Consider the following 24,942-nt stretch of genomic DNA (forward strand, 5'->3'; position numbering starts at 1 on the left):
TGAACTAACATTTATTTCGATGGTGCCGCAATCTATGGTAAACTTATCGAACTAACATTTATTTCGGCGGTGGTGCCATCTATGATGAACTTATTGGCCACCATCTGCGTTGTTTGTTTTTGCGCCTGATAATAAAACAAACAAGTGAAAACAAACAATTGACTGAATTAATTGTTGAAATACCATGCATAGTCAGTGTTGATTTCTTTATCACATTACACATACATACATGTGACACATACATACCTGATATTCAAGTATGGTACATACTATAAAATTTCCGCCTAATTGGCGCCCTCACGGGTAAACAGTGATGTTTACGAAAAAATTTCAAGTTTCAAGCAAAAGTTGTTTATTTTTTGATAAGGAACATTTTTTACATTTAAACTTTTGTTCTATCTCTAACGGTTTACAAGATGGATCTACGGAACCAAGACCCAATTGACCTATGATGCTCATTTACGAACTCGACCTCACTTTTTACGTCCTGAGTACGCTGTAAAAATTTCAGCTCGTTTTTTTTTTTTCGTTTTTGAGTTATCGTGTCCACAGACGGATATACAAACAAATAATACAATCTTATAAGTGACGTATATGTTTGAAATAAACAATGTTGTTGCTATGCAAATAATTGATACTATGTGTTATATATATATAACATATCAATTATGTTCTGAACTAATTTGCGCTGTCACGAGTAAACAATAATCTTTACAAAAAAATGTTTCAAACAAAAGTTGTTTATTTTTTTGTAAGGAACATTTTTTACATTTAAACTTTTATTCTATCTCTAACGGTTTACAAGATGGTTACTACGGACCCATGACCCAATTGACCCATGTTGCTCATTTACGAACTTGACCTCACTTTTTACGTCCTAAGCACGCTGTAAATTTCAGCTTGATATCTCTTTTCGTTTTTGAGTAATCGTGACCACAGACGGACGGACGGACGGACAACCGGAAATGGATTAATTAGGTGATTTTATGAACACCTATACCAATTTTTTTTTGTAGCATCAATATTTTTAGGCGTTACAAACTTGGGACTAAACTTATAATGCTATGTATATTTCATATATACATGGTATAAAAATGTCGTGTATAACAAGGTACTTAAATGAAGAGCAACCTATGTACTAAAATACAGAAATAATTATGAATGATTAATGTATTCTTTTATTTTTTTTTTTGTATTTTTTCAAATAAAAAAAAAAAAAACTGCTTATTTATTGCCATTAAGGCGGAACAAAGTTCGCCGGGTCAGCTAGTATTTCTATATTTTATGGATATATAAATTATTCTTAATACCGAGAACAAATAGAAATTAGTATTGTAATTTTAAAAACCAGATTGTTTGCAGAAGTAATTACGCTTATATGCACTTCGAGAACTAAAAATAACTTTTGGTTCTTTGGTTGTACCGTTATATCTTTAACAAAAATTTATCGCGCATTTTGTGGCATTCAGGATAAATAATTGAGTGTTTAACTGCAGTTGAAATAATGCTTTTCCTTAGCTAGTGCAAACTTCTTTGGCTTTTTCAGAAGTTGATATACTGCCTCACTAGGATGTTTTAAGCAACCACGATTTATTGCATCTGTGCAGTCAGAGCTTGCATTTGAGAAAAGTACTGGAGGACGAAACAAATACTGCCCAACCACAAAGATAATATCGAATATAGATCATATACCATGTATATGAAATATACATAGTATATTAAGTTTGGTCCCAAGTTTGTAACGCTTAAAAATATTGATGCTACGAAAAAAATTTTGGTTTAGGTGTTCATAGAATCACCTAATTAGTCCATTTCCGTATGTCTGTCTATCGTCTGTCCGTCTGTCATCTCGATTACTCAAAAACGAAAAAAGATATCAAGCTGAAATTTTTATAGTGTGCTTAAGACGTAAAAAGTGAGGTCGAGTTCGTAAATGAGCAACATAGTTCAATTGGGTCTTGGGTCCGTAGGACCTATCTTCTAAGCCGTTAAAGATAGAACAAAAGTTTATATGTAAAAAATTTTCTTTATAAAAAAATAAACAACTTTTGTTTAAAACATATTTTCGTAAACATCACAGCTGTCTACCCGTTAAGACGCAAATTCGTTTCGAAGATTATATATACTTTATAAACATTAACACCCTGTCTTTCATAGACATACAATGGATTATAAAGGAATTACAGTTTTATTGTCACTCATGTAGCTAAATAATTAAGAATCTCAAACAAATATAATTTTTTAATTTTATTATCAAAAATAAATTATGTAACAATAAATTCTAACATATAATAAATTAATATCACACAGTAGCAGTCATAAATTATAAATGAGACATTCCCACTTAGATCGACCTATACTCCAATGAAATTTTCTAATGAAATCAGTTAGAGCTACCCAAACTTTTTTATTCCGTATGGTGACTGAAATTATTCTGAATCAAACCTTATTATATAATTTTTGATTTTTACTCACTTTAAATTACGTAGAATATGAAAATAACTAAAATAAATCATTTTTATTCATTTTAGTAAAATATTTTAACATAAATTATTCTGGTTTCTTATGCAATTATTCCATCTGACAGCCCTGAATGAAATGAATATAATTTTTAAGAGAATAATTTTTTTTAAATATGGCATATAACCTGCTATCGGTTGCCATCCCGCATCTCAGCAAAGCTTTGCGTAATTAATAATTGTTAGAATTAAATTTCATTCGACTTTTAACGAGTTTTCACAGTATGAGCATTGGCCATAGAAAAGAAACCCCGAAAGTTAAGTATGATGATTTTGACGGTTAAAACTCTAAAAGGTTAGTTTTCGAAGTCTCTTTTCATTTGAAACAATATGATACTAGAATCGTCCCTATAGACCCAATAGTTTCCAAAATAAAGCTGTTCAAACTTCTTCGCAATTTTTTGCAATATTTCAGATGTCACTCAAACTACTCTAGCGAGAGGTAGTTCCACTTACCTCCGAAGCAGTGTGCTAGTGTTGCTCGGTGCTAAAATTCATTGAAAACGACAGAATATTGCAAAAAATTGCAAAGTTCGAACAAAAGATAAATTTGAATTTATCGCAGAAACTAATAGATCTACGGGGACGATTCTAATCGCATATTGTAGCAAGGTTTTATCGCCAAAATCCGAAATTTTCATGGTTTTTTTTCGATTTTTGACAAAGTTGCGTTCGGCGCCCGAGATCACAAACTTCGATTGGGCCAACATCATAAAAACTGTAATGTATAAAGTTACTGTAACAAATTTGTAACTCTAGAAATTGAATCTAATTGATTTTCAGGATTAAATCTTATCAAATTTCTGCATCCACAAGAGCAGACAACTATATGCTTGGATTTTCCGATACGTTTTTTGATCTTGTGTAAGCACAAATGTCGACAATTTAAACATTTAAATTTTACACGTCGATATTCAAATTCGTTGGGATTTTTTCCACTTCGGCCTGGTATTACATTATTATCGAAATTATTCAATTGATTTTCGATATTGTTAAAAGCCTTTTCGATTTGGATCAAATTAAAGTCATTATTTAATGTACTCGCTGAAGCTTCTTCTGTCAGTGGTTGAACTTCGATAACATCGCCCTTGTTTAAATTATAATGAATTTCCTTTACACCACTTTCTGATTCCGGATTAAGTTTTATAATAATCTTCGAATTTCCTGATATTTCTTTCTTAAAGCTAGACCCACATAAATTTTCAGTTTGTTCAAAATTTCTCTTTCTATCTTCAGTTTGTTTCAATTTCGTCGCTTGAATATTATTTGATAATTTTTTATCTTTTGTTTGTCCTTTTGTCTTATGAGTGTTTTCCGATAGATTTCCACCGAAATTTTTGGCATTTTTACTCTCTTTTCGGGCTAATGTTATATTACTCGATTGTATTTCTTGTAAATTTACTACAATTTCTTCTTTAAGGACTTTATTTGTTGTTGATTTTTTATTTTTTGGCTGATTTCGATCCAAATTGTTCAAATTTGTGCTTTCATTTAACACCTTTTTTTCTCCAATAACTTCACTAGTTTTTCTATCTTTATTTTTCTTCGGTGTATTTGGTTTTCGCCCTCTAATTGGAACATCATTTAAATCATCTCCAAAGGCTATGTTCGTTTTTGCTTCTTTATTTTTCGGCTGATTTCGATTCAAATTGTTCGAATTAGTATTTTCTTCTCGAATTAATTTTGTATTTTTCGATTGCGTTTTTTCTAAATTTATAACATTTTTTTCACCAATATGTTCAGATGTTTTTGCATCTTTATTTTTCTCCGATGTATTTGGTTTTCGACGTTTAATTGAGAAATAATTTATTAAATCTTCTCCTTCGACGTCTTGTAAAGATGAAGTATCGAAAATATTTTCTTTATCAGCATTTTTATCTTCAAAATTTTTCTTTTGTTGATTTTCCTGTGAAATTTTTTACGGTTAGTTGAGGAAATAAGGAATTTGAGGTCGGAATTTAAAAGTACAAATCCGAATTTTATGGAACCGACCGAACAACTGAGAGTGTAGAAAAGGTCAATTTAATCAGAAAGTGTGAAAGTTTAAAAGTTCGCAATAGTCAATCGTGTTGAAAAAACATGAAAATAGAATAAAAAATTATACTAACCGTTTTACAGATATAAGCGTTCAAAAAAAAAGGTTTTTTTTTATGAAAATTTGATATTGACAAATTTAACGATTATTGTGTGGTTTTGATAAAATATTTGATACAAACTTAGATCAAATATTTTAAATAGATAAGCCCATCGATACCAAGTACAGTAGAACTCCAATTATCCGAATTAATGGGGACCGGGACCCATTCGGATAATCAAATATTCGAATAATCGGAGTTTTTTTAAAAAAATTGCCATTGGAGAGAAAAAAAGCTACGTTTTGATATTGCACTATTTTTTTATTGAATTAAATGAAAGAAACATGATATTTTCACATGTTTTAAATATAAATAAAATGTACTTATGTACAAGTTTAGAAATAAAAATCATTGTTTTTTAAACATCTCCGTCAATGTAAGCTGTTTTGCGGTCTTCATCCGTTTTCGGGCAGGTCACGCATTCGCTTGACGGTGAGCAGTTGCAAGTGGTCACACTCGGGCTGACGCTCCATCCACTTCAAAGCAGTCTCGAGGCCGGCAAATGCTTCACTAGCTGATGGTCCAGCGTCTACTTCAACATCAGCAGAAAGTTCCACTTCCACTTCAACATCTTCTCTCACACTTTCAACAATTTCATCGTCATTGAGAATTTGAAAACCAGGGTCAGACGTGTCACAAGCCTTCGCGGAGGGAAGAATAATAGCGCACTTAGACTTTTTTTGGACAAATTTTTTTCTGAAAGTGATTCGGATAATCGGCGATTCTTATAGTCGGAGTTCGGATAATTGGAGTTCTACTGTATGTATATTTTGGCTTCACAGAGTAGAATTAACAAAGACAAAAATACAATATTCAAACAGCTGACGGGGAAACACGTAATACCGAAGCATGGTATTCAATGTGCATGATCGTATGACCGGAATCAGCTACATCAATTATCTGTTTATATTTCACATTCACAACTGCACATACAAATTTATTTTGTTTTAACGTTCAAACGAGTAATATTGTTAGATAATTTTGTGTTAATTCTATAAAAAAAAATTTTTTTAATGGTAAAATGGTAATTTGTACAAAATATACTGTTTTAACTTTATTTAAAATGGTATAATCTTATTTTAAACACGCGCCAGGATATTATGTTGTATATTAAGACATGCGTATTATGACCATGCTTCGGCATTTATTATCCTTGTCAATCTACTTTGAGACGTGGTTTTCACTCTGTTAACAATTCCAGTAGTGAATTTTCAAAGGATAAAAAACTAATTGGCTCTTGTATTTTAAACATTTTGAAACAATTTTTGTCTTATGGCTTTTTTCACCTAACCTCGCCGTTTTCAAGTTCGATGATTATCGAGGGATTTTGATCAAATATTTGATTTGAAAACCAACTGATTTTTGACTCTTTTAAATACTTTTTTTGTGTCTTGACATTTTTTACTCAGCCTGACGGTTTTCGAGATATATTTGTTTCAAAAAATTAAATCGATTTCGATGAAAATGTCGATTTTTTAGCTTCTTGATTAATTAGTGCTTAATCTTCTAGAAGTGTTAAAAATAGTCAAAAATCAAAAATCAGTTGGTTTTCAATGCAAATATTTGATTAAAATCACTGGATAATCGTCAAACTTGTTGATAACAAAATTTTAGACTACAAAAACGTTTTTTTTTTAAAACGTCGACATCTCGAATACGGTTAGATTAAGTGGAAAAAATCATAAAACAAAAATTGTTTAGAAATGTCAAAAATATAAGATCCAATTGGTTTCGAATAAAATATTTGATTATAACCACACAATAATCGTTAATTTTATCAATATGAAATTTTCATCAAAATAACGAATTTGTTTTGGAGACGTTTTTATTTCAAAATCGGCGAGGATTGAGAAAAAATGCTAAAGAACAAAAAACGCTTAGAATAGTTCAAAATATAAAATTCATTAGTTTTTGGAGTTTACTCCTTAAAAATCGATCTTTATATAAGGCGTCCGGTATGAAAAAATGTGAGGAATAAAATCTAGTGATCGAAAATCACGCCATCGTTATTTTTTTAGTACGCAACCTATCGTACGCACCTTTCACTTGTTAGTAATGTGTGTGTATAACTTGTATACTTGTGTGCTGCCCACAATGCATCTATTGTTTGAAACTGACAATAACTTGACGGGCACAGCACACAGTGTAGTTGTTACCCACCGATATAGAATGACTGCATAGCTACTCACCCAACGTACATTTGGGTTTTTTCGGATGACCATATATAAATTATACTACATAGTACGTATTACAGGCAAAGCATCGATTGTTTGAAACTGAGAATAGCATGACGGACACAGCACACTATACAACACTTAAGGAGAAAACACCAGTCTCCTGGTTTAGCTGACTTTTCTCTATTTTCATAATTTTTTTGCACGTGGTTATTACGAACTTGTAAGTGCGCGTAAATTTAAAGGGGTACTTTTAAATTCTTTTGGTGTTTTTACGGTTTTATTACCTCGATTAAGTTATTAATTTCAAATGCTGGTGTATTAAAGTTGACAAATAAACTCCCAAAACATTTACTTGGCTCCAAATATGGTGTTTCAGTTTGAGTACCTTCGACAGCTCCTATATTTTGGGTGCTCGTTAATAACGGCACAAATAATACTTTTCCATCCTGTGCAATGGGGCACTTTCTAGGGGTATTTATTAATACCATCGGATCTTCAAATGTTTTTTGTACTTCGGTTTCTTTTGGTGATGAACTCGAATAGAAGGTTTCTTCCGAATCAGGTAATTCGAGAAAATTAAACGACCTCTCATCATTAACTTGCTGTGACTCGTCAGTTGAATTTTTTGTATTTAATATCATTTTAGTTTCATCCTGAAGTTTTTTAGATTTTATAGATTTTAATACCAAAAAATTTGAACTATTCTTATCAGCTTCATCTTGACTTAATTTTGTTGAATTTTTTGACTTTTCATTAGATTCATCTTCTGGTGTTTTTGATTCTCTTTTGTCAGTCGGCAAGAATACAACGTCCTGCAGTGATTCGTCTTCAGATATTACGATTTGATTAGGCTCATCTACAATATTAATCGACATTATAGATGCACCTTATTAGGTGTTCCTCGTTTTTCGGCGTTTTGTCTTCAGATATTAACATTTGTTTATTAATCTCACATTTTGTTTACGTAAAATATCTTGAATATTAATTAATGCCATTCACTGTTATGCTTTTTTTTTTTTTGTTATTATTAAATTAACACTCAATTTAAGTTTACTATTAAATATTTTTACTCTTTTTATGAAAAACGAAAATAACTTTGCAATTTTAATCAAGTTTCAAAAAGTGAGGGAATCATTCGTATAAAAGACAAGTGAAAACAAACAATTGACTGAGTTAATTGTTGAAATACCATGTATAGACAGTGTTGATGCGCAATCGTTTGTTTTTTTGACGTCACGTAAATAATAAAAGATATTCACTTTTAAATAGACACAACAAACACACAACTGATATTCCTATATTAATACATACTAAAAAATTTGCACCTATTTAACGCCCTCGTGGGTAAACAGTGATGTTTTCGAAAAAATGTTTCAAACAAAAGTTTTTTATTTTTTTATAAGGAACATTTTTTACATTTAAACTTTTGTTCTATCTCTAACGGTTTACAAGATGGGTCCTACGGACCCAAGACCCAATTGACCTATGATGCTCATTTACGAACTTGACCTCACTTTTTACGTCCTGAGTACGCTGTAAAAATTTCAGCTCGATATCTTTTTTCGTTTTTGAGTTATCATGTCCACAGACGGACGGACGGACGCACAACCGGAAATGGATTAATTAGGTGATTCTATGACCACCTATACCAAAATTTTTTTCGTAGCATCAATATTTTTAAGCGTTACAAACTTGGGACGAAACTTAATATACTATGTATATTTCATATATACATGGTATAATAATATAAAAGAATGGTATTCTAATCATGCAATGCATGATGGGAAATGTGTCCAGCGGTTGACATATTAACCATGAAGGTTATAAAGAAGGAGAACGATCGCTATGTACTAAAGCATTAGCGCACCTGTCCCTGAAAATTTGTAGAATTTATAGTTCATTTTCAGCCACCAGTCGCGCTGTCGTCGGTAAGTAGTATATTAGCGCACAACAGCTATAGTTTAATTGATACAACTTAGCGATCTCAGCGCCTCACTTATTTTTTCAAAATATTGGGTACAATATTTTCTATTGCGATCGTTCTCCTTCTTTATAACCTTCATGCATCAACCTTAAAATCATTCAAATCATTGAAATAACTTTTAGGTTATAACATGTTTACATAAATTGTTAAAAATATTTTATATAATCAAAAATTTATTTAATATTTGACCTTGCAATAAAATTTACTTTAAATAATCAATTTCTGGAAGACAGTGAAACAAATTACAATGGACCGTGTACGAATTACATATGAAAAACCAGATACAAGCATTGATATGAAATCTGAACACATTCATGAAAATGATAAAAATTCAATTACAATCAACTGTGAAAATAATATTAAAATGGAAAAACAATTAAATACAGAATTTATAATAAAAGAGGAAATATTAGAAGACATCGATGTCAACATGGAAAGTGGACAAATTGAAGAAGGTCTGGAAGATAGTTTTACAATGGAACATGGCGGCAGAATTAAGGATGAGGTTCTAAACGATTGTTATTCATTGGAATGTATACCAATTAAAAATGAAAAACTGGAAAATTCAACTACTTTAATTAACTACGAAAATATTAAACTTGAAAAACAATTAAATACAGAGCTCATAATTAAAGATGAAACAAATTATGAACCAGTACCAGATAATTATGAAAAAAAATCATTTTCATGTGATATTTGTAATAAAACATTTACTCAGAATTATTCGCTAGTTATACATAAACGAATTCACACCGGAGAAAAATCATTTTCATGTGATATTTGTAATAAAACATTTACTCAGCAAGGTTATTTAGCTAAACATAAACGAATTCACACCGGAGAAAAACGATTTTCATGTGATGTTTGTAATAAAATATTTACTTATCATCATAACTTAGTTTCACATAAACGTATTCACACCGGAGAAAAATCATTTTCATGTGATATTTGTAATAAAACATTTACTCAGCAAGGTTATTTAGCTAAACATAAACGAATTCACACCGGAGAAAAACGATTTTCATGTGATGTTTGTAATAAAATATTTACTTATCATCATAACTTAGTTTCACATAAACGTATTCACACCGGAGAAAAATCATTTTCATGTGATGTTTGTAATAAAACATTTACTCACCATTATAGCTTAGTTTTACATAAACGTATTCACACCGGAGAAAAACCATTTTCATGTGATGTTTGTAATAAAACATTTACTCAGAATTATTCGCTAGTAATACATAAACGAATTCACACCGGAGAAAAATCATTTTCATGTGATATTTGTAATAAAACATTTACTCAGCAAGATTATTTAGCTAGACATAAACGAATTCACACCGGAGAAAAACGATTTTCATGTGATATTTGTAATAAAACATTTACTGCATCATCTTCTTTAGTTTCACATAAACTAATTCACAGCGGAGAAAAACCATTTTCATGTGATGTTTGTAATAAATCATTTACTCAGAAAGGCTATTTAGCTATACATAAACGAATTCACACCGGAGAAAAACGATTTTCATGTGATGTTTGTAATAAAACATTTACTTATCAACATAATTTAGTTTCACATAAACTAATTCACACCGGAGAAAAACCATTTTCATGTGATATTTGTAATAAAACATTTACTCAGCAAGGTTATTTAGCTAAACATAAACGAATTCACACCGGAGAAAAATCATTTTCATGTGATATTTGTAATAAATCATTTACTCAGAAAGGTTCACTAGTTTCACATATACGAATTCACACCGGAGAAAAACCATTTTCATGTAATATTTGCAATAAAACATTTCGACATAAAATTTCTTTAATTGGTCATAAACGTATTCATACTAAATAAAAATCATTTTAATGTAATATTTAGATAATTTTTCCTTAAAATATATTTGTTTATTTTTTGTTGATAATTTTTGTAAATAACGTTTTTTTGGTTTAAAAATAAATAAAAAAATCAAAAACCCGATTGTGTTAAATAAAATCTGAAAAGAAAGAAACAAGTCCAGTAGTTTACATATGCAATAGCAATTTTAATCGATTATTAATCAATTAATAGATTTAGCTTGGTTTCATTTTTATCCGTGTTTTCAGAAAAAACTTCCCTTGCAAAATATGACTCTTCCTGACATCTATTTTCGAAGAAAAAAAGTACATTACTGGGACCATGAAGGTTATAAAGAAGGAGAACGATCGCTATGTACTAAAGCATTAGCGCACCTGTCCCTGAAAATTTGTAGAATTTATAGTTCATTTTCAGCCACCAGTCGCGCTGTCGTCGGTAAGTAGTATATTAGCGCACAACAGCTATAGTTTAATTGATACAACTTAGCGATCTCAGCGCCTCACTTATTTTTTCAAAATATTGGGTACAATATTTTCTATTGCGATCGTTCTCCTTCTTTATAACCTTCATGATATTAACTGTCAACTAAAAGTTAGGGTTCATGGATTTATTTTTACGTGCCATATCGTAGAATATACGTTTATCAATCTAATGTTAATTTTTTTAGTCTCTTAAAAAATTATTTAAAAATATTTATTATTATTATGGGAGTTAGAATGGAAGTACTTTAGTTGACAGTTAGTATGCCGGACACATCCGTGGTCACTGAAATATAAAGAGGCTTTCAGTGTCCGTGGTAGCGCAACCGCTTGAAAGATGGAAATACCTTCTCTTTTCATTCGCAGGCGCAGCACGTGAATATTTAAGGGGTTATAGTCATATGAAGATTATCGACATTTTTTTAAACTAAGTATTTTCTATGTTGCCCTCAATAAAATGACCTGAAAATTTGCATGCATGTTCAAAATGATGTTACAAAGGGCTAAAGACTTAAATTTTGTAAATTTTAATAAAAAAAAAAAATTTACAAATCTATGTACCAATCCTATGTGAGGTTATTATTTTTGTTAATATTTTAAATTCGTGTTTATAAAATGTGAAAACCAAAGTCTTTAGCCCTTCTAAATACAATTTGTAATATGAATAATAATTTTTTGATTAAAAATTTCTCGAAAATTCGATAGGAACTTAATATAAGATTAAAAATTAATAAACTTTGGTTCGTGTATTATGACTATTATGTACTATTAAGAAATTCGTGTATAAACCATTAAAATATTTTTGGTGACAAGAGATGGCATGGCAGTCAAAAAAATTTACATTAGGTACAGATATAGGTACCAAGTGTTTTTGTACCATCTAGGCATATACATATCTGTAGTATGACAGAATACATCCGTTTAGTAATGCATCTAAGCGAGAGAAGCTTGGAGAGTGGAAGTTTTTTAGTTAATTAATAATATTTGTATGCAACAAAACTCCCACTCTCTGCATGCATACAACAAAAGTCTTGTGTATCGTATCTGTAGCCTTACAATATATGTATATAATACCTCTCGCTTAGATGCATTACTAAACGGATGTATTCTGTCATACTACAGATATGTATATGCCTAGATGGTACAAAAACACTTGGTATGTAATACTCCACATATATGGTAAACAGTCAATTTCCGAAATAAAATAGGTTATAATTATATTTTATATTAATAATTGTATAAATGTACTCGTAAATTTTAACGAGTTTATTTTTATGTAAGTTAAGTTTGCTTAAAATTATTTTTAATTCTATATTAAACTAGGCCAGACCTTAGTTACACATAAATTTTTTATAAAAAATATTGATCGGATACCGACTTACATTTTTATATGATATGTAAGTTATAATTTGAGTCAATTTTTACTCAAATTGGGCAGATCTGTAATTTTTAATTGATTTCCAATTGATCATATAAAATTGCATACTTGAAAACGCTAACTGATTTATTTTTCCTAATGTAGGTAGTAGGTTTCCCTAATGGGGTTTTAATTTATGTAGAAATTTATTATTTATATATTTAATTTTATATGTAAGAGTATTTTAAATCAGACCAGATAAAAATTTTGCATTTTGCACAAAATTCTTTCAAAAAGGTTCGTTTCCATAATGTCAAAATGTAGGTAGTTTTATATACATGTTTTCTTCTCGACGCCAGATGTCAGCAATAGGAAAAAAACATGGCCGCGCCCATATGAACAAGAAAGATCGTTACGCCTTAATGCGAGAATTTTAAATTTAATATAAACGCTTAAATTATTTATGCAGATACAATTTATTTTTTTAATATATATAAATTATTCTTGAAAATTTGACAAACATATATTTAAAAAAAAATTTAATTTTATTTATTTTTTGCAAAAATATACACGTTTGTTATTTCTTATTTCTATTATACTATAATTAATTGTCTGTGATTGGGAGCTGTAACCCAATTATTTTTCCTTTTAGAATTTAAATTAACTGTTAAAGCAACACGGAGAGCTAGGTTCAATCTGACATCAGAACATGATGTCCCAAATCAAACTCTGAACTTTTGTTTAAGTTATTTTTTGAATATATAATTTGTCAGGCGCGGATACGGGTTCCAAAAAATACTTAAAAATTTTTTGAAACGTACAACTTTACATTGAGGAATTGCTAGTTTTAGAATTTAACCAAATGTCTAATTTACTTGGACTATATGTAGGGGAAAGTGGTCTATAATGATCCCTCGTTGTTTTAAGTAAACCATTAAAGCCATTTAGTATTTTTATCGATAGATATGGCTTCCGCGCGATCAAATTAATCGTTCAACAAAGACTTATGGTAAAAGCTAATTTGTGTTTCGTAGCAAAAATATAAATTTTACTGCTTATGGTTTATGGTAAGACAAATTTCAACGTAAAATTTCTTTTTTTGTGGTAGTTTTTGCCAGTTGGGTGTTTTACTCTTGACTTTTATTGACTTTTAATAATGTACTATTGAATTTACATCAAATTTATTATACGCCTTATTTTACTAATGTACTATATGTCATTACTTCTATGGAAATATATCATTAGAATATGATATAATAGAAAGACAGGTGGTATTCTAACTATTATAATCATTCATGCGGTTGCATCGCCACGAGTTTGTCCACTAAACTAACTTCAACTAAAGTATTTTCATACTAACTCCCATCTGATGGGACCCATCATAATAAATATATTTGTTAATAATTAATTAGCGACTAAAAAATTAACATTAGATTGATAAACGTATATTCTAATATTCGAATATATATAATACATTCGAATTTCTGCTTCAAAAAATTAAAGAGTTTTATTGTTTAGTTGATGAAACACAATATATCATTGAAATATATCTGATAATTGTGAATTAACAGAAATTCAAAAATACAGACTGTATTATCTTTGTGGTTGTGCAGTATTTGTTTTGTCCTCTGATTGCCAAGTATGTGAAAGAGCAATTAATTCTCCAATACCTTTCTCAAATGGAAGTGCTGACTGTACAGACGCAATAAATCGTGGCCACTTAAAACATCCTAGTAAGGCAGTACATCAACTTCTGAAAAAAGCAGTTTTCACTAGCTATGAAAAATCATTATTGCATCTGCAGTTAAACACACACTATTTTTGAATGCCACAAAATACGTTTGGAGAAATTCATTTCCTTACGGCTTCACATTTTTGCTAAAAATTTAACGGTGCAACCAGAAAACCAAAATTTTGTTGTTTTTAGTTCTCGAAGTGCATATATGCGTACGTACTTCTACAAAGACTGTTGGCAAATAAATTATTTAAATTTTTGCAACAATATTAATATTATGACAACCTGTTTTTTAAATGATATTACTAATTTACTTATTGTCAGTATAGACCTTTTCATCGATTTGCTTTTTTTCAGTCATTTGTCAAAAAACTATTCAACCAAAGCAAATTAAATATATTTTATCTTTGTCAAACAGCGCTTTTTGACTAGGATAGAAGATATATAATATTTCTTTGCTTTATTGACATCTGTCTGATGCTGGTCTTGAGCGACCAATTAGGATTTCAGCTAGCAGGATAAAATATAACTATATGCAGCGTCAAATTTAAAAGATGTAACTTCATGATGACGCTTGACGCCAGTGTTGCCAGAATAGGTTTTCTAAAACTCGCCAATTAGCAGTGCGCTGAAGTATCCCAAAAGTAACCCAATTACGGATGGTAATAAATAGATGAGAATTTCTATATATAATTTCTGTATGACACACAAGTATGATATTTACGCATGTGCATCTTAGCGCGCCAGTCATAAAATATTTCTGATAGCGATAATCGACTGTCATAAATACAAATTATGTAAATTGATCACTTTTCATAATATAATTTTTTAATACACGAGAAGACTATTACAAAATAAAATTCATATTTCTGAAAATTAAAAATAGCCCTAATGGCTATTAGTCGGCGACAGAAAAATTTAACCGCCAATCGATAATTGAAATAGCCCAATCTGGCAACAGTGCTTGACACTGAAAATATCCATAATGGGTGGTGAATATAATTATCAATTGTTTAAAAAAATTCTTTGGAAATGGCAATCAATTGAAAATAAAGTTTTTTTTTTTTTTAAATTAAACCTTTATTCTCGTTTTATTAAAACATTAAAAAAATATATATTATAAATTTATATTTATTTATAAATAATATATACTTTTCTATGATAAAAAGTCTAAACAATATGTTTAGTTTTTTACGATTTGACGCTGTGGAAGTTTTTTTTTCATCCAGATTGCAGAACGGCCTAAACTGACCACGTGACCTAATATGACGCTCAAACTCAGCGCCAAGCGTCATCATGAAAATACACCTTAATTGTCAAAGCGATGGAATAATGTTGGTATTTAGGTGGCGGAAATAAGTGAGATTAAGGGAAGTAAAGTCCCAAAGACATAAACGGAACAATACACGCACTAAATTGACCGTTCTGTAGAAAGAGAAAAAGCGACTCTACGGCCAATACTTGTCTCTTTTCTATAGGTCTGTAGAAATTCTAGAAAGAGACAACTACTTACGCTACATTCGCTTTATCTCTATTATAGTTTCTTGCCCGTAGTTACTAAACATTTTCTATGCCTTTGAACGCGATGATCTTTGTTTTTACAGTTGAAATTTCCCAGTGAAGCGGGCGGATAAATACTATAAATATCAAAAGGCATAAATAAATTAATGATTATATTTTATTAAGAGTGAATCTTTTATATATTCTTTTATTTACAAATAAAAATAAAATATATTTACAACTAGATTTTCACTAAAAACTTAATTTAAAATCTAAACTTTAACATCTTTAACAAGGATTATAAATATAGACCGGTCTTTACATCGAAAAATGAATTGGGTCTCTGATCCAGCCTTCTCATCATTTATTATTCTCATCATATCCCCTAAAACACTTCTAGCCTACTCCGATAATTCTCATTCACGTTTATTTCGAAAAATAACGATCGTTCTCACGGATTCGTAAAAAATGGTGTTTTTATACCATGTATATATGAAATATACATAATATATTAAGTTTAGTACCAAGTTTGTAACGCTTAAAAATAAAGATGCTACGCACAAAATTTTGCTATAGGTGTTTATAGAATCACCTAATTAGTCCATTTCCGTTTTCCCGTCCGTCCGTCCGTCTGTGGACACGATAACTCAAAAACGAAAAAAGATATCGAGCTGAAATTTTTACAGCGTACTCAGGACGTAAAAAGTGAGGTCAAGTTCGTAAATGAACATCATAGGTCAATTGGGTCTTGGGTCCGTAGGACCCATCTTGTAAACCGTTAGAGATAGAACAAAAGTTTAAATGTAAAAAATGTTCCTTATCAAAAATTAAACATCTTTTGTTTGAAACATTTTTTCGTAAACATCACTGTTTACCCGTGAGGGCGCCAATTAGGCGGAAATTTTATAATATGTACTATACTTGATTATCAGTTAAGCATGTGTCACATGTTTGTATGTGTTATGTGATAAAGAAATCAACACTGACTATGCATGGTATTTCAACAATTAAGGTAGTACCAGCATGAAATCACTTTTCGACAGATTTGGCCGAATTTTATTTCTCGGGTTTATAATAGCTTTATTTATGAATTCCTAAAATTTCATAATTTTTGACCGTTTAGATCGCGAGATATTTAAAGACAAAGTTCGCGATTTATAGGGTCATGTCCCATTTAAAGCATGTAAAATGTCCGGTCTCTCCAACTATTTTTTATGATATTATTATATATTGAAGAAAAAGTAGAAAAAAATGTTTATACAATACAATTCTAAAAAAAAAATTTAGAAATTAATTTTCACTTTCGAGATATTAATTTTGACGTAAATTGATCGAAATTGGGACGTTGTCATAATTATTTCCCATTTTAAACGGTCAAAATTTCTGAAACTTTGGGAATTAATAGTAAGCATTATTAAATTCTTAAATTTAATTTTTCGTTAAATTCTGTCGAAAAAAAAATTGTACCATTGCTTTAACATAGAAACTGCAAATACCATGCTGGTACTACCTTAACTCAGTCAATTGTTTGTTTTCACTTGTTTTTAAGTTGACATATGCTTGAAATTCGAAAAATAACTTTTATCGATAACAATGCTTCAAGCGAAAAATATTGGGTGTGTAGACGCACATCTTACGCAAACATTTAAACTTGACCTACGTTTTTAAGCTCCATGAAAAGCTCACTCTACTCCATAACTGGTAATCGATATAGATGAACACTTTAAATTAGAAAGTTGTTATTGATTAAAACAGTAAAATTTTTTGTTCGAAACATTTTTTCGCAAGCCGTACAGTTTAGACAAAAAAGGACTGACTGAAGTTACACCCAAAATTTTTATTTCGTATAATTGTTTCTGTGAAATCTAGGCATTCTTATTAAAAAAAAAACCAATAAATCTTGACAAAATATGGTATTAAACAAAAGTGGTAGAAAAAAGATTTTCGATCCTTTGAAAAAATCTGTTTCAAATTTAAAGTGGTTAAAAACCATACGCCATTTATCAGAGCACTTTAAACGAAAATGATCGGAGTAGGCAATAAATCTTTTTTGAAGGAATGCTAAAAGTTAGTTGAGGAAATAAGACTTTTGAGGTCAGAATTTAATAGTAAAACTCCGGTTTTTACGGAACCGAACGCAAAATGTTCGTATAGAGGGCGAGGAAAAAGTCAGTTTGGTCAGAAAGTGTAGTCTTTAAATTTACACGTCTGAGCACGCTTACAAGTTCGTAATAACCAATCATGCTGAAAAATCATGAAAATGGGAAAAAAAACTAATAGATGTTATATTTTGAACTATTTTGAGCGTTTTTTGTTCTTTAACATTTTTTTTCTAAACCACGCCGTTTTTTAGATACAACCCTTGTGGAAATAAATCTGTTCTGGAAATGTCGGAAAAAGTCTAAAAATATCAAATAAATTATTAATCAATCATTTAATGACAGAAAATGGTAATAGATTGAGACTCTTTCGGAAGAAATATTCTGAGTTCTCCTAGAAGACTTTTTCAGAATTCATCAGAGATTTCATGTAAATTTAGTTAGCGAAATAAAGTAAGAATAGGACTTTTTCAGAGATAGTTTTCTTCACATATTCTTTTTCTGAATTTTAAATCAAATATTATGAGTTCCAAAACAGATTTATTTTCACAAGAGAAACGTTTTTGAGCTAGTCTAATTCAGAGTTCCAAAGACTTTCAGAGTTTTCTAAGACTTATTCTTCCTCAAATATTTTTTCCACCAGGAAGTGTTAAAAAAAATTCGTTATTTTGATGAAAATTTGATCTGACAAAATTAACGATTATTGTGTGGTTTTGATCAAATATTTGATTCAAAATCAATTGGATCCTATGTTTTGGACATTCTTAAACAATTTTTGTACTACGTTTATAAATGAAATGAGTAGCGTCAGAATCCCGACTCAATTTTCGAACTGGAGATCGGTCTATAACAGTACCTACTGAATGGATATATTAGTGCAAAATCAGAGAGAATTGAACTGCAGAGCGGAAGAACTTAACGCAACGTTAAGAAAAAAGGCTTCTGTTTGTTTGAAGAAAATGAGTTTACATATATATCAACTCTTATCTATTCTCTCTGGCATCTATTTTCTATAAACTAGTTTTTAATGTAGCAATTTATTAAGAAATTTATGTAAATTACAATTTTTACATTACACGATTTGTAAATTATCTAAAGAAAATGTGTCCGTTCCTACTGAAGGAAATTGTTCCAAATAGATGTACTTACGGTTATTCATTCTTTCTTTTTTTTAAACTAACCGAATTTCGTTCGCACTAAATCTGAAGATTCTTAGTGTGTGGACAAGAAGTTTACGAAATTCAGTAAAGGCTTTTTTGATAATTAGCACTGATTGTTTTGAAATTACGTATTGACATGTAAAGTCAAAATATGTAAAAGCAGAGGTGGATCTACCTTAGGGCTTTTTGCGCTAGAATCTAGGGTCCCGTGAATACAAAAGGCTCCCAATATATTTTATTGTCCCTTTTTTCCCGATACCTACATCACTATACAATAGGATTTTTTCACAAAATGACAATTAGCTGAGTAATTAGGCAGGCAATTGTCCCAAGCATAACGCTTAATAATACAAGCTGATAATTTTCATTTAAAAAAAATACACATCCGGTTTTTAAACAGTTAGGAGAAAAATAGTAGTTTAAACAAAAAATACTTTGAAAAAAACCTTTCCTTTTTTTTATATGAATCATCTAGTGCGTCAGGTCAGACCGACTGTTGCCACGGGGACGCTTTCGCCACTTATGAAAATTGTTTTATAGACAAATATAGATCAACGTTTGCTATAATGTCAATGTTACTAAGGTTTTTTTTAACTTAATGTGGTTTATAATATTTTCAAAAAACAATTCTAATTATTCTTCTCATAAGAAGTATGTTTATAATTCGAAAATCTGAAACTACATTTAATCCTTAAAAATTACTATTTTTCTCTTAATTATCGCTTTGAAAAACCAGACGGGATTATTTTTTTTAATACTGAAGTATTTTTCGCCCCAAATTATTTGATTTATTACACTTTGATTGCACAATATCTTTGTTCTCAGCTTGAAGGTAGTTCCTAGCATGAAGAATGAACACAACTATGGATTTTCGATATCTGTAAAGTACATACGATCAGTATTTTGTTTAAACCAGGATCGAACTCTTGAACGGAATGTTAAATTATTTTGTATATATGCATTAGCTACGAACACACTTTCTTTTTTTATTCAAATAAAAATTATTATATTAATCATTTAAATATTATAAGAAAAATGAACCCCTCTAAAAAAAATGTACCCTACAACGAAAATAAAGATTAATCCAAAAGTTTAGGAAGCTGATGATCGAAATTTGCATTTTATATAATGCCTAAAAAATTATCAGATCCCTAATCAAAACATATTTTGAATATTTGTTTTTACATAACGAGTTTATTTACGACAATACTGATCCATCATTACACAAGACAACAATCAAAATTTATATTCCATAATATCAGCAATTTTTTTGTTTATACAAATTTTTAGGATGGCGATCGAATTGTGCTTGTGAAATATTAAAACAAAAATTTCTTGAAATTTTTTTTAAAGTGTAATACATAATTCTTTTATTCGAAAAATATCTGAATCTGATTAAAAAAAAGCAGGCAAAGGAGGATTATCTATAAGGCAAAGTAGACATGTGCCTACATGGGTGAGGTTATAAAGGTCAGGGCGCACGCTTGGAAGTTTTTAAACAAAAATTAAATTAATTGTGTAAGTATGCAAAAAATTACAATCCGTTGATATTGACTCTGCCTAAGATATTACTTCTTCATAATTTGGTCGGAAAATATTCAGAGTGACAGTATATCTAATGGGTCTTTCAACAAAAAGTGTCGTTTTAAAGTTCCATCTTTTTTCAGGTGTCAACATACAACTGTGATTCGATGAACGTTTGACAAAGAAAAACTCTACAAGAAGGAACAAGAAGCCTTAGAACTCTCAATAGTTCCAAGAATATGAAAAGGGCACATACAAGATACGGAAGATAAAGCTCACAAAGAACTAGAAAAATGGTCTTTATTGAGAAACTTTTTTTGTTACCGGGGGAACGTTAATTTTTGAAACTACCTACGGACGCTATTCAGAATTCATATAAATTTCGAAATATCGATGAAAAATCAGGTTTTGATAATTCAATTCTAGAAAACTCAAATGTTTTATTTTGTTTTTCTATCCATTTTCCCTAACTTTTCCAGATCGATTACCATCCATGATTTTAAAATAATGTGCTTTAAAATATATTTCTATGATAACAAAAATTCCAAAAATAAAAATGTTGTTGATTAATTTAAAAATTATCAAAAACGATGAAATTTGAATATGGAGGAATAGAAAATGAAAATCGATTTGTTTTCATTTAAAATAATAAATCGTCATCAGTATCATCTAACATGTTTGCAGCCTCCTCATCACGATCACCTCCAGCTTTTAAAGCTGTCAAAGCTTTTAAAGCTCTTGCCTCCTTCTTTTTATCTTGGATTTTCTTTAAACGATAGAAATCTTCACGTTCCATTTCATCCAATTCGGATATGATGTACGCTAATGTGCGTTCAATTCGTGGAATAATTACTGTACATAGAAAAAATTATTATTAGAATTCTTGGGCCCTGTAATATTTTTCTAAGTGGTATGGAGGGATTACTTGGTATTTTAATATTTGGAAGTCGTTAAAAAATGGCTAGAAATTTTTGACGCTGTTTTCAAAGCCAAACCTAACGTGTTTACATCTAAGAAAATTTTCAACCGTGGCCTTCTCTTTCAGGAGGTTTAGAAAATGTTATATTTACAACAAAGTGGACAAGAACCTCTCTGTCAGGGCCAGAAAAAAATTGAACCACCTACTCAGAGTTGTATGCCTTAATGCACTGGATCTATACGAACAATATGCACCGCTGCGTTGGGCGTGCATCTAAGTATTTCGCAAATTTTCAGATCTATGCGGAAGCCATGACAGTGGTACTGCAGGACAAACACAGGACATACGGGTAAAATGAACAGACCAGAGACTGTGACCCCACTTATGGAAATGGTACAAGATTCAATGATATTAAATTTTAGGTAATCATTCCTTCTAGTAAAGAATTGAATCGTGATTCGAAATGTACCTTACTTTTCACCCCCTCCCCCGTTCATGTCTTTATATGGATGGGTGAGGGGCCGGTGATCGATCCGATTTGGAGGTTTAAGGTATTAGAATAAAGGAATCGAAAATCATCGGCATCCGGAGAGGAGCCCGGATCTGTGACACGAAAGATTACACTGAGGCACATATCAGCATCTTCGAAGATAATCTATGAATACTTAGAGGAATTGAATCGCCTGGCACTGACTAATATAGTCAGGCTGATCTGAATATCTGACCACTCTGGCGTTAAAGAGAATGAAACAGCGAAATCGTTTTCATGAGCGAGGTCTTCTCAAACGCTCCTTTCACCAGAACCTGTCATTCCAATAGCAAGACGCTCCGTAATCCAATTGTAAGATGTTGCGCAAGGAATGGCTACGACAAGCCCATCTTGATTACTGGGACTTTGCGCAGGATATGCGACAGACCACACTGCGTAAAACCACAGTTTGGCCTTTCCACTGAAACTCGACATAACACTAACGATTGAACTGCCATCTTTATAACATGAGGATCTCTGATGATCCCATTTGTAGGGCCTGTATGGAGCCTATTATTTGAACCTGCAGAAATCTGCAGGACGTCAGGTTTAAAATATTTGGATCCGAAACTTTGAAATCAACAATCCTGATGAAATCCCGGCAGCGGATTGGCCTCTCATCCGAATACGCCTCATCTTCAGGTGACAGATTATAAAAATTATTGTAGAGGAAAAAATTGGCCACATTTTGAAAACAGCCTCTCAAATTTCTAGTCGCTTTGAAATGCCTGACAAATACTTACTATGCCTGACTCTGGATTGAATATTATGGCCCTTAAAACCTTTATTTTTTTCTGGCTAGATAAATGAACTTACCATGTTCAATAGCATTGACACGTCGATTCGTTAGCTTAATAACATCATCCAAGGTAACGAAAGATGTTTGTAAGGACGCTAATTCAACTAATAATTTCACAGCAGCTTGAAAGTTCTTCTTTAATTTAGCTAATTGTTGTCCACCACGAGCTAAACCAGCCAGCTCATATGTATCGGTACCATCTTGGTATGCTTCAAATACTGGTAATGTTACACCGGCCACGTTATCTTTCTTGGTACGGATTTTTATTTGTGCCTTTGTAACATTTTGTAAGACCACTTGATTAAAATCACCAGTGGTAAATTTCGCTTCAGCTAATGAAAATGCTGCTTCTTTCATTACATCACCCATTAAAGTTTTGGTCTAGAAAAGAAAAACTCATGAGTTATTGCCGTTCGCAGAAAACATTCATTGGTTAAGGGGGGGTAGGGGGGTAAAACTTTTGTTCATCAAAGTAAATCATAAAGTAAACATGTGAAATTTATAAAATTTAAAAAACCCCGACAAATTTTTCGGGTAAGGAACCCTAAGCTGGAACTTGAAACATATCTAAAGCACACTCTATTCAATTACCTTTTTCTTTAAAGCCTTTTCCAAAATTAAACTCGCACTTGAAACATTCACTTGACAGACAGACAGGCAGACACACACAGGCATAGCGGTCAAACTTATAGCACCTCTTATTTTAGTTTTGAGGTTAAAAACAACCTTTAAATTGGGTCATTAATTTTTATTTCAAAAACCTCAGATCTCTCAAATATTTCCACATTCAAAGTTATTTGTTTAAAAAACGAATTGAAAAAGAACCCCTACATTTTTTTTTTGTATAATAATAGTTTTTTATACACACCTCAATAATTTTCCCTAAAATAATTCTGAAACGTAATTGTAATGCATCTGCTTTCTTTTTTAATAAACTATGTCCTTTTTGTGCACCCTTTAAACGTGCCTTCATTAACATTTGTGCTCTGTAACATAAAAATTTTAAAAACATCAAACGACACTCCCTTGAAAAATTTTCAAATTGAGAAAAAATAAATAAATATTCACCCTCGAGATGGAAAAATAGGGAGACGATCTTTTCCAGACATTTTTTTATTATATTACTTCACTTAATTTATAAATTAATTTAATTTATTTGTTTTTTTTTAATTTAATTAGAAATTTTTACCCTAATAATATATTTCAATATTAAACTACTTCAATCAGAATGACTTTAGTCAGCTGACCATTTAATAACTCATGATACGGAGTTCTCTATGACGTTTTAGAGTCAAATCATTAACTATTTGACGAAAATTTTATTATAATTTATGAATTTCTATAATTAAAAGTATTGGGCAATAATTAGAATTTTAATTTCCAGATTAAACTAAAAATTTTATTTAAAATTTCATTAAAAAAAATTAAATTTTTAATATAAAATTTGACATTTAATATTTCTATAATGTGCGTTCAGAAATTATACTCAAATTTACGGAAGCCTTTTCAAAAAGGTTTATTTCCATAATGTCCCACAAGTCACAAGTGCACTAGTTGAAAGTGAACTAGTTGGTTTTGCTATTGACACATTCAGGCTTCCGTACAAATTAGAAAGAGCGACCAAATCGAAATTATTTTGATCATGATCATATAAATAAAATAAATAATTTAAAATATAAAAACCCAACTGCGTTAATTAAAATCTGAAAAAAAAGAAACAAGTCTTAGCGACTTTATAACATTCCATTATTGGGAAGATTTGAGCGGGTTTAGATTTTGATGGGCCCCGACTGTTTAAAGTCGCTATGTAAACTAATGGGCTTGTTTCTTTCCTTTCAGATGTTATTTAACGCAATTGGGTTTTTGATTTATAAAATTATTTATTTTATTTTAGACTTTTTAGCGAACGGCACTTAAAAAACCAACTCTTTTTATTTATTTATTCTAATTTATTATTTCTTAATAAATTAGAAACATATTATAACTTATATATATTTTTGTAATCCTCTTTTGATTTCCTTTATTTTGATACCCTACTCGATAGATTTTCGAAAGGTTAGGTTAAATTTTTTATTATTTAATTAAAAATTTAATTCTAATATTTCAACTTGTATACTATGTATATATGAAATATACCAAGTTATATTAAGTTTAGTCCCAAGTTTGTAACGCCT

General features: G+C 30.4%; 2 protein-coding genes across 2 annotated transcripts; both read right to left on the reverse strand.

The window, feature by feature from the left end:
- Positions 1–2,408: 2,408 nt before the first annotated feature.
- On the reverse strand, positions 2,409–7,893 carry LOC123291756 (probable cyclin-dependent serine/threonine-protein kinase DDB_G0292550). The gene is made up of 2 exons (XM_044872164.1): positions 7,116–7,893; positions 2,409–4,425 (listed from the first exon to the last, which is right to left on the reverse strand). Exons 1-2 carry the CDS (start codon positions 7,704–7,706, stop codon positions 3,253–3,255), a joined length of 1,764 nt encoding a protein of 587 aa, XP_044728099.1. The 5' UTR covers positions 7,707–7,893; the 3' UTR covers positions 2,409–3,252.
- Positions 7,894–20,169: 12,276 nt separating this feature from the next.
- LOC123291782 (V-type proton ATPase subunit D 1-like) lies at positions 20,170–23,998 on the reverse strand. Its single transcript, XM_044872201.1, has 4 exons — positions 23,837–23,998; positions 23,637–23,754; positions 22,786–23,149; positions 20,170–21,373 (listed from the first exon to the last, which is right to left on the reverse strand). The coding sequence occupies exons 1-4, from the start codon at positions 23,875–23,877 to the stop codon at positions 21,162–21,164; spliced, it is 735 nt and encodes a 244-aa protein (XP_044728136.1). The 5' UTR covers positions 23,878–23,998; the 3' UTR covers positions 20,170–21,161.
- Positions 23,999–24,942: the final 944 nt, after the last annotated feature.

This window comes from Chrysoperla carnea, chromosome 2, assembly GCF_905475395.1.
Source record: "Chrysoperla carnea chromosome 2, inChrCarn1.1, whole genome shotgun sequence".
In the NCBI taxonomy this organism is placed as follows: domain Eukaryota; kingdom Metazoa; phylum Arthropoda; class Insecta; order Neuroptera; family Chrysopidae; genus Chrysoperla; species Chrysoperla carnea.

Excerpts from the sequence above, each read along its gene's own strand:
- LOC123291756 (XM_044872164.1), bottom strand. The coding sequence starts at position 7,706 with ATGTCGATTAATATTGTAGATGAGCCTAATCAAATCGTAATATCTGAA. Across the intron at positions 4,426-7,115 it reads AAATTAATAACTTAATCGAG|GAAAATCAACAAAAGAAAAA; the intron begins GTAATAAAACCG and ends AAAATTTCACAG.
- LOC123291782 (XM_044872201.1), bottom strand. The coding sequence starts at position 23,877 with ATGTCTGGAAAAGATCGTCTCCCTATTTTTCCATCTCGAGG. Across the intron at positions 23,755-23,836 it reads CCTATTTTTCCATCTCGAGG|AGCACAAATGTTAATGAAGG; the intron begins GTGAATATTTAT and ends TTTATGTTACAG. Across the intron at positions 21,374-22,785 it reads TGTCAATGCTATTGAACATG|TAATTATTCCACGAATTGAA; the intron begins GTAAGTTCATTT and ends TTCTATGTACAG.